At 46.3% G+C, this 10014-nt stretch overlaps 1 protein-coding gene across 2 annotated transcripts in view; it reads left to right on the top strand.

The window, feature by feature from the left end:
- Positions 1-2541: 2541 nt before the first annotated feature.
- Positions 2542-10014, top strand: part of KIAA1549 (KIAA1549 ortholog) — a 147327-nt gene continuing 139854 nt past the window's right edge. For both annotated transcript variants that reach the window (XM_053553717.1, XM_053553716.1), the window contains exon 1: positions 2542-2787. In XM_053553717.1, the coding sequence (XP_053409692.1) occupies positions 2637-2787 (151 nt within the window). In that variant the 5' untranslated portion in view covers positions 2542-2636. The remainder of the gene's footprint in view (positions 2788-10014) is intronic.

The raw sequence follows: 10014 nt of genomic DNA, 5'->3' as shown, positions 1-10014 counted from the left end.
TTGGGAGAACTGGATATCCACATGTAAAAGACTGCAACTGGACCCACACCTTTCTCCATTCACAAAAATTCATTCAAGATGGATAAAGGACTTAAATTTAAGGCATGAAACAATAAAAATCCTCAAAGAAAGCATAGGAAAATCACTGGAAGATATTGGCCTGGGGAAAGACTTCATGAAGAAGACTGCCATGGCAATTGCAACAACAAAAAAAAATAAACAAATGGGACTTAATTAAACTGAAAAGCTTCTGTACAGCTAAGGAGACAGCAACCAAAGCAAATTGACAACCTACACAATGGGAAAGGATATTTGCATATTTTGAATCAGACAAAAGTTTGATAATTAGGATCTATAGAGAACTCAAATTAATCCACATGAAAAAAGCCAACAATTCCATATATCAATGGGCAAGAGACGTGAATAGAACCTTTTCTAAAGAAGACAGATGAATGGCTAACAAACATATGAAAAAATGCTCATCATCCCTAGTTATTAGAGAAATGCAAATCAAAACCACCCTGAGATACCATCTAACCCCAGCAAGAATGGCCCACATCACAAAATCTCAAAAGACTGCAGATGTTGGGTCGAATGTGGAGAGAAGGGAACACTTTTACACTGCTGGTAGGACTGCAAACTAATACAACCTTTTTGGAAGTAAGTAAGGAGAATCCTCAAAGAACTTAAATTAGACCTCCCATTTGATCCTATAATCCCAGTACTGGGCACCTACCCAGAAAGAAAAAAATCCTTTTATCATAAGGACACTTGCACTAGACTATTTACTGTAGCTCAATTTACAATTGCCAAAATGTGGAAACAGCCCACCAACCAAGGAATGGATTAACAAGCTGTGGTATATGTACACTATGGAATACTATTCAGTCATTAAAGAGGATGGAGACTTTGTATTAACCTGGAGGGAAGTGGAACACATCATTCTTGGTAAAGCATGGAGAAGCATGAATCCTATGTACTCAATTTTGATATGAGGACAATTAATGACACTGGGGGTGGGGGAAGAGGAGAGTAGAGAGAGAAAGAAGGAGGGAGGGGTAAGGGGGAAGGAAGAGCAGAGAGAGGGAAGGAGGGAGGGGCTGGGGTCTTGGCGTGTGACACACCTTTTGGGGGCAAGACACATTTGTAAGAGGGACTTTACCTAACAAATGCAATCAGTGTAACCTGGTTTCTTGTACCATCAATGAATTCCCAACAATATAAATAAATAAATAAATAAGATAGTGTTCCCCAGGACGGTGCAGTGGCTCACACCTGTTACCCTAGCATTCTGGGAGGCTGAGGTGGGTGGATTGCCTGAGCTCAGCAGTTCAAGACCAGCCTGAGCCAGAGCGAGACCCCCCCCCCTCTAAAATTAGCAGGGCATTGTGGCAGGCACCTGTAGCCCCAGCTACTTGGGAGCCTGAAGCAAGGGAATTGCTTAAGCTCAAGAGTTTCAGGTGTGATCTGTGACTCCATGGGACTCTACCTTGGGCGCTGAAGTGGGACTCTGTCTCAAAAAAAAAAAAAAAAAAAATTTATATATATATATAACAATGATGTTCCCATACACATCTTTAGCACACCAACGGGATGCAATGATTCAGAAGTATTAATTCCTCCTTCCAAGACATTTAAACCATCGGGCGTCTTCAGAGTCACATGCCCGGCACATAGTAGGTACTCAACAAATCTTAACTTCCTTCTTCACGTTCCTCATTTGCCTGGGGACTCCAACCTCAAATTACTTCGGGCATTCACTCCACGACCCCCGAGCGCTGGTTTGGGTGGGAGTCGTGGTCCCTCCAGCTCTGCTCCAATTCGGGCCAGCAGCCGCCTGGCGAAGGCCTACTATGCGCGGACCCGAGAGATGGTGGGACCTCTTGAAGCCGAAAGCATGTGTAGAGCTGCGCGCGCGCTTTCCTGAGCCCTTTACTGCACGCTGGGTTCTGGGGAAATGAGCCTGACTCTCCCCCGCTTTGTCCCCTCCGCAGCCCCAAAGCTGTCCCACGAACGCAAGCGCTCCGCTCACACCTGCTGCCCGCAGGGCGGGAGAGGAGGAGAAAGAGGCCCGCTGCCCTCCGGGTCGGCCAGACTCCCGGCTCTGGCCCGTGCGCGCGGGCCTCCCCGCTCCGGGAGCCCCGAGAAAAGGTGTCCGGGAACCCAGGGCGGCGGGACCCTGCGCTAGGTGCGGGGCCGGGGCGGCGCCAGACGCGTCCCCCGCGCCCTCTTTCTGGAGGCGGGTCCCGGAGGAAGGCTGGGCACCGGCCCCGCCGCCCCCGCCGCGCCCGTGCCCCACGCCCGCCGCCTGGGCCGCCCCACAGGCAGGCGCCCGGCCGGCCGGGAGGGGGTGCTCGCCTCCCCGCGCCGGGCCCGCGCGTTGCCGGGCAGCGGCTCCGAGGCTCCGAAGGGGGCGGAGCGGCGAGGCCGGCGTGCGCCTGGCGGCCCCTGTCCGCGGTTCCGGCCCCCGGCCCGCCCCCGCCTCGCCGGCCTCCCTCCGCGCCGGTGCGCGGCGCCGGGTCCCAGCCACAGCCGCAGCGGCCGCCCCTCCGGGCTTGAGAGCGCGAGCCGCCAGGCCGGGCCGGAACGCCGGCCCGGGACCGCCGGGGGCGCGGCGCCGACGCCAAGGCGCGGCCATGGAGGGGAAGCCCCGCGCCGGGGTCGCGCCGGTCCTGGGGCCGAGCGGCCGCGGGCCTTCCGCTCGCCGCGCCTTCCGCCGCCGCCCCGGGCCGCTGCTTCCCGGGCTCTGGCTGCTGCTGCTGGCCCGGCCGGCCTCGTGCGCCCCAGGTAAGTCCCGCCGAGACCCTCGGGACGCGGCCGCGACCCTGCCTGCCTTGATTGCTGTTATTTTCAAAACCCGGCTTTCCTCGCCCAGCTTCTTTTATTCTCCAAGGCTCTCTCGCCCTTCTTTCTGGAGATGCTTTTCCATTCTTCTTGGGCCCAGCGAATAAAGGCACGGAGGAAATAAATAAATAAATAAAAGGAAAAAGCGAGCGGCTTCTGGCCAATCTTGCTAAAGGTCTGCAAAGCTGTTCTCTTGTTATCTATGAAGCCTGAGGCGGGTCTGGTGGCTTCATCTCAGAACATGCCTTATTTTTCGTGCAAATGCAGGCAACTGGGATGGAATTTGTGCAAGGCTGTGTGTATGATGTGGCATATCCAGTGTTTTGGAATACTTTATTGTTGGGATGAAGGGGTACGTTCGGTGTATGCTTTGAAACAGTATTGCATTACCAGGAAGAGCCCAGCGTCCCCCAGATGCAGGCAGGCCGGCCGTGTCCCCCAGTGCACCAGGACACAAAGAACATTCAGAGAAAACCTCTTGGAAAGCTCCCTGGCTATGAATCTTTCCAGGGAAATAGCTATTGGTGTTAGTTCTGCAAAAGCATTACTGTATTAGTACAATGGAGTGTGGAAATATTTTGATTCTTAAGTGTCAGGACATGAAAGGAGAAAGGATTGATTTTATAATGATGCAATTTAGTGACTGTTCATCAGCATGGAATTAAGAGGCAGGATTTATGAAGAAGCATGTGGGTGTGTTTTGTTGTTGGGAAAATGATTTAATTCCTATTGCTTCTCTAAAATGTTTATTTGTCCACCCTGAGTATATATATACACAAGCTGGCCTGGAAATCATCTCTGAGCTGACACACAGCAAGTCAGTGATTGCCCCAGTGTATGCACTTGACCAGTTCCAGGGCGGAAAAGGAAAGGTGGGATGAGCAGCTCCGAGTGGAGAGATACTGCACACTGAACAAAAAACAGCCATGAGAGCTACTTAGAATCCTCCCTTCTTGTGGGAGGAGGGCCAAAAGGCTGCTGAGTGGCTTTGGAGGGAGTTGGGACACGTTTGAAGGTGTCCCTTGGACCTTGCTGTTGGAACTACAACCGGTGCCACTTAGGGAATGGTCTACAGGGATCACAGAATGCTTGCTTAAGAGGAAACTAAGGCAGAGGAGGGCCTAGTTCAAGGTCACAGTCATCTCTTTACTGTTGCCCCTGCTGTTGTTAACCTGTAGACATACACATACCTGAAGCCTCCCTAGAGCTTTCCCATAGCTCAGTAGCTAGCTGGGGTTGACAGAGTGTGTCTCTTTTAGGCAGTATACATCTAGTGCAGACGATTTGCCTAAACCTAACAATTTAGGTCTCTGTCCTGCTTCCTGTAAGTTCCAGTGCCGTGTGTCCAAAGGAGAGGAGATGATCATGCAGGTACTCTTGGCTGTAATCAACAAAGTAAGCCCCTCTGATAGTAATGGACTCATCTGTCATAGGACACAGCATACATTTCCTAAGTACTTCCGTGTACCAGGTGCTGTATTTTATATAGGTGATTATGAGTTAGGATCGTTATCCCCATTTTACAGATAAAGAAACTAAGGCTTCAGGAATTTAGGCTGGTTTGGCTCCAGACTCTATGATAGACGTAACCTCCATGCTTGACAGCTTTCCATTATGAGTGTGGCCATCTGGATATACTGCAGAGGTTGTGGAGAATTTAAGTACTTCTTTTGATAAATTTAAAATAAATAATGGAACTGTTTATGCTCTACCTCCCTAACTTTCCCTTCCTTAGAAGTGCTTTCCCATTTCCCCTCAACTTCCAATACAAATATTCAGCCTGGAGGCATGAAATGAATTACATTTCCATTCTAGAGCTGACATCGTGGAAGCAGAGACTCCATCCTTTGGCTATTCTGTATATTGGGCTCCTCTGGTTTGCACAGCTGCTTCCAACCTGGGTAGTAGACTAGGAACCAAGAAGTAGAGGGTGTGGCTCAGTCCTTAACGATTGGATGGAAACACAAGGCAGTGGGTAGGCAAGGAAAGGCAGGGTTCTTAGGGGTGACCTGTGGATGGCCCTGCCCCTGTCCTTAAAGGTGTGAGGAACGATCTTGCTGGAGGGTCGCTTCATAATGTAGCTGGGCTTCTTGCAGGAAGCCTGGGCAGTAGCTGCTGATCCTGGAAAGAGGTTACATTTTGCTTGTTCGGCCCCCATCTCCTCTCTGTGCCACAGGGACCCTCTTCCTTCCAGCATGTTGTATTTTCACCAGCAGAATGGGAGGGGCCTTGCTGAACGGCTGTGCTGCTTGGTGCTCTCTAAAGCAGGGCTAGTCAGAAAGTGGCTTGTCTTAATCCTGGTTTGGATTTCCTGTGTGAGGCAGCAGTCCCTTCCCGGGCTGTCTGAAAACTACCTCCTTCAGCAGGTCTCTCTTTTCTGGTTAACTTTTGTTCAATAGAGTCCACCTTCCAGACGGTGCCCTTATTACAGTGTTTAGTCCGATTTCTGTGCTGTATTGATTTCTTGCCTATTTCTATGTCATTCAGCATTTTGAATCTGCTTTTTAAAAAGAAACATAAGTTTGGTCTTGACTGTCCAATATTGTGGAAAAAACTTGTAATACTTTGGACTTACTTTTGAACACAGTGCTTTTAGGGAATCAGCTACCCATAATATAAAAAGAATCACACCCGATTTCTTCACTCTGTTCAGAGATAAGTCTTTTTGAAAATAATGCTTATTTTGGCACTGATAGCCTTGTTGAGAATTTGGAAATTACTGAAAGGTACAGAAAACAGTCACCCATAATCTCACAGCATATAGATTAACACACGATAGTCGTGTCTTTTTTTGTGGTTAACATTTTTAAAAATGAAAATAGAATTATATACACAGTTGTATTTACTACTGTTTTCACTCAGTATTTAACTTAAGCGGTTTCCCACTCATTAAATACTATTTGAAAGTAATTTTCTATCCTAATTTTTAAATTATTCCTTTATTTTCAGATTTTTTGTATGTTATAAATAATGCTGTGATGAATAGCAACATAGATATAGCTTTGTATTTCTTTCTTTGTGTAGCTTTTTTTTTTTTTTGCGGTTTTTGGCCGGTGCTGGGTTTGAACCCGCCACTTCCGGCATATGGAGCCGGTGCCCTACCCCTTTGAGCCACAGGCGCTGCTGCCCTATTTTGTATTTGTATTCTCTGAATTTGTATTTTTGTTCATTTATCTGTTATGGTATATATATATATATCTAAATCTTTATATATTGTGTATTATAAGGATAGCAACTATTTTTCCTTCTGTTTGTTGCGTTTTCTCCTTTGAAGAATTAAAAAAAAAATTTTACAGGGCAGCGCCTGTGGCTCAAAGGAGTAGGGTGCTGGCCCCATATACTGGAGGTGGTGAGTTCAAACCTGGCCCTGGCCAAGAACTGCAAAAAAAAAAAAAAAAAATTTACATAATTTTACAATTCAAAAATTTGGTATTTTGATTGGCAACATCTGCCATTTTTTTGTAATGTTTCTCATTGCTATAATACTTAAAGCATGTTAAATTTTTATCTCATATAATGTGCAATTTCATTATTGACCATTTCTAAGTGAATGCTGGTTATACTTTGTGCGTGGGTTTGTATCCTGTAAACAAAATCTTAGGGAAATGTTTCAAAGATGAGGACCCTAGAGCTCCTGTATCGATATCATTTGGGGATGTGGGGATGTTTGTTAAGAATTTAGATTTCTGGGGCTCACCTTTAACTTGAATTAGAATTTTTGATGATGGGTGCCTGGGAATCTTCATTTTACTAAGTTTGCAGCTCATTTTTAGGAACTTTACGCTTTGGAACTGCAGATCTAGATATTGTAAATCCAGAAACTGAAAATGAATGGTATTTTTGAGATACAGTAGTCCTTCCTTATATGACGGGTATGTGTCAAGACCCCAAATGGATGCCTGCAACTGTGTGTAATACCAAACCATATATAATGCCTAACGCGTGTACATGTTACTTCCTGCACTGTGTGTCCTCGTAGGCACATGATTACAGTGAATTTATAAATGAGGCACAGCAAGAAATTTACAACAGTAATTAAAAATAGAATAATTATAACAATAGACTGTAATAAGAATTATGTAAATATGGTCTCTCAAAATCCTGTGATATTTTTGGATGGAGGTTGGCCTCGGGTAAGTGAAACCTGATTGCTGCAAACCATTTAATATCTTGCAGTTGGCTTTTGCTGTTGGAACAGTTGACTTAACATTGCTACCTTGAAACCATTTTCTGTTAAGTCTTATTTGCTTGGTTTTGTTTGGGCTGGGCGTAAGGGCATAGAGAACTGCATTTTAAATTCTCACCCCTGGCCACTGGGAACAGCTGCTGCAGTCCTTGTCAGGAAATGACTTGCTTAATCCTGAAAACAGAACCTGGCCAGGGAGTTGTTTAAAGTCACTAGGGACCTGAGCCACAGGTTTTCTATCAGTGCCTTGAGTAATAGAGGCAGCTAATTACTGTCATTATAATTACACCAGGTTGATTTTCCTAGATAGGAAGATGCTCTTCTAACTGATCTCGTTTGCTTTCAAATTGTGACCACCCACCTTTCATCTGGGGCTCACAATGATGTGATTTCTCTATTTTGTGCTTGGGCAGCAGGATTTGTTGAAAGGTGAGTTAGAAAACTGGCCTGTATTTCTATCCATAACTGACTTTGTGGCTGTGGACAACTTATCTTGTCCCGGCTTTCATCATCAGCGTAACTGGGAAATAATTAGACTATCTCCAAGTCTCCCTGTTCCCACAGCCAGGACATGTACTTTGCTTCTCTTATTTTTTCTTTTTGTCTCTTCCTTTTCCCCATCTCCTTTGATAATGCTTTAGGTATGCTAGTGCTGTGGCTTGGCTTACGGCTTCAGGCATTACTTCTCATTAGTGAAAGTTAATCTTGCTACCCAAATTGTGGTCCGCATCAGCACTGCCTGGAAGCTTATTAGAAAGTACAGAATCTCAAGTTGCACCCCAGACCTTCTGACTCAGAATCTGCATTTAATAATATCCTCAGGTGATTTCACACTATTAAAGTTCAAGAAGTACTGGGCTGGGCAGTAGTGCTTCCTCTTCCGGCCTCTAGGACTAGGTAGTGTTAGAACGTGGGAGGCTGAGTCAGCCTGGACTAGCTCTGGAGCTAATCCAGATCCCCAGAGACCTACCTTTGGGACTGAATCTATGTGAATAGTGTATAAGAGCCTTGTTCCATTTGGTCAGGCAGCTTCAGAATAGAATGGGTAGACCTGCCCATTCATTTTTTGTGAACCATGTTAAAATACTGAATACTGCCATACCAGGTGGGAAGTAGCTGCTGTACCACTTATTCCTTACTCCCTACCCCCAAGTGCCTTGGGCCTCCCTCCTTTTCTTCTGGACTCTTCTTCTTTCCCTCCCTATCTCACCAACATCCGGCAGCTGAACGGTGAATGCTTAGCACCGCATTCCCCTCAAGGACTCTGCTTTAGTCTTTTTAATAAAAACCCTTCTGACAGGTGTGAGGTCCTATCTCATTGTGGTTTTATTTATTTAGAGTCATGATCTTGCTCTGTCACCCGGGCTGGAGTGCAGTGATGTGATCATAGCTCACTGCAGCCTTGAACTCCTGGGCTCAAAAGAATCCTCCCACCTCAGCCTCCTGAGTAGCTGACATTCTAGGCATGCACCACATCACCTGGTTAATTTTTTTTTCTGATTTTTTTTTTTTTTTTTAATAGAGATGGGTTTTCACTATGTTGCTCAGCCTGGTCTCAAACTCCTGGCCTCAAGAGATCCTCCTGCGTTAGCTTCCCAAAGTGTTGGGATTACAGGGGTGAGCCACTAAGCATCACTGTGGTTTTAATGTGCATTTCCTGAATAATTAGTGATGCTGAGCATTTCTTCTTCTACCTTTTGGCTGTTTCTATGCCTTTTTTTTTTTTTTTTTTTGTAGAGACAGAGTTTCACTTTATTGCCCTCAGTAAAGTGCTGTGGCGTCACACAGCTCACAGCAACCTCCAACTCCTGGGCTTAGACGATTCTCCTGCCTCAGCCTCCGGAGTAGCTGGGACTACAGGTGCCCGCCACAATGCCTGGCTATTTTTTTGTTGTTGCAGTTTGGCCGGGGCTGGGTTTGAACCTGTCACCCTCGGTATATGGGGCCGGCGCCCTGCTCACTGAGCCATAGGCACCGCCCTTCTATGCCTTTTTTAAAGAAAGTCTGTTCGGTTTACTTGCCCATAAATTTAGAACAGCATCTGTCTAATAGGTACCTTGCTCGTGTTCCATTTACTGTTTACCTGTGTTGAGTGTCATCTGTATGTTTATTTATGTATTCATTATCTCAGATCCAGCACTTTAAAAAAGTGTATTGGTGGCCAGGTGCAGTGGCTCACAGCTGCAACCCTAGCACTCTGGGAGGCTGAGGTGGGTGGATTGCTTGAGCTCAGGAGTTCAAGACCAGCTTGAGCAAGAGCGAGACCTGGTCTCTAAAAAATAGCTGGGTATTGTGGCAGGTGTGTGTAGGCCCAGCTAGAGGACTGTTTGAGCTCAAGAGTTTGAGGTTGCTGTGAGCTATGATGCCATAGCACTCTACCTAGGGCAACAAAGTTAGATCCTGTCTCAAAAAAAACAAAAAGAAGTTTATTAGTGTATTTAATGGTGGTTGAAGTCACAGACGTGGAAGACACAGGTAGAACACCTGTAGAGCCAGGCAGGTGAGGAGAGTTGTTACATGGCCAAGTGATCCATCATGTCCGATACTACTGTAACTTTTCACGACGGATGCCTGAATTCACCTGGGGTACTTGTTAAAAACCCAGACTTATGGGCAGGCTCTGCTGAAACAGGTGATGTCTGAAGATTTGTATTTTTGAATGTTCAACAAATTCTGTAAAATAATTCTTTTTTTTGAGACAGAGTCTCCAGTTGTCACCCTCGATGGAGTACTGTGGTGTCAGAGCTCACAGCAACCTCAAACTCTTGGGCTTAAGCGATTCTCTTGCCTCAGCCTCCCAAGTAGCTGGAACTACAGGTGCCCGCCATGACACCCGGCTATTTTTTGGTTGTAATTGTCATTATTGTTTAGCTGGCTCAGGCTGGGTTCGAACCCACCACCCTCAGTGCATGTGGCTGGTGCTGTAACCACTGTGCTATGGGTGGCAAGCCAACAAATTCTGTAAGATATTCTTAGGCACTGTG

Source organism: Nycticebus coucang, chromosome 11 (genome assembly GCF_027406575.1).
Source record: "Nycticebus coucang isolate mNycCou1 chromosome 11, mNycCou1.pri, whole genome shotgun sequence".
Lineage (NCBI taxonomy): Eukaryota > Metazoa > Chordata > Mammalia > Primates > Lorisidae > Nycticebus > Nycticebus coucang.
The sequence above is the reverse complement of the archived record's forward strand: the minus strand, read 5'-3'. Positions and strand labels throughout refer to the sequence as shown.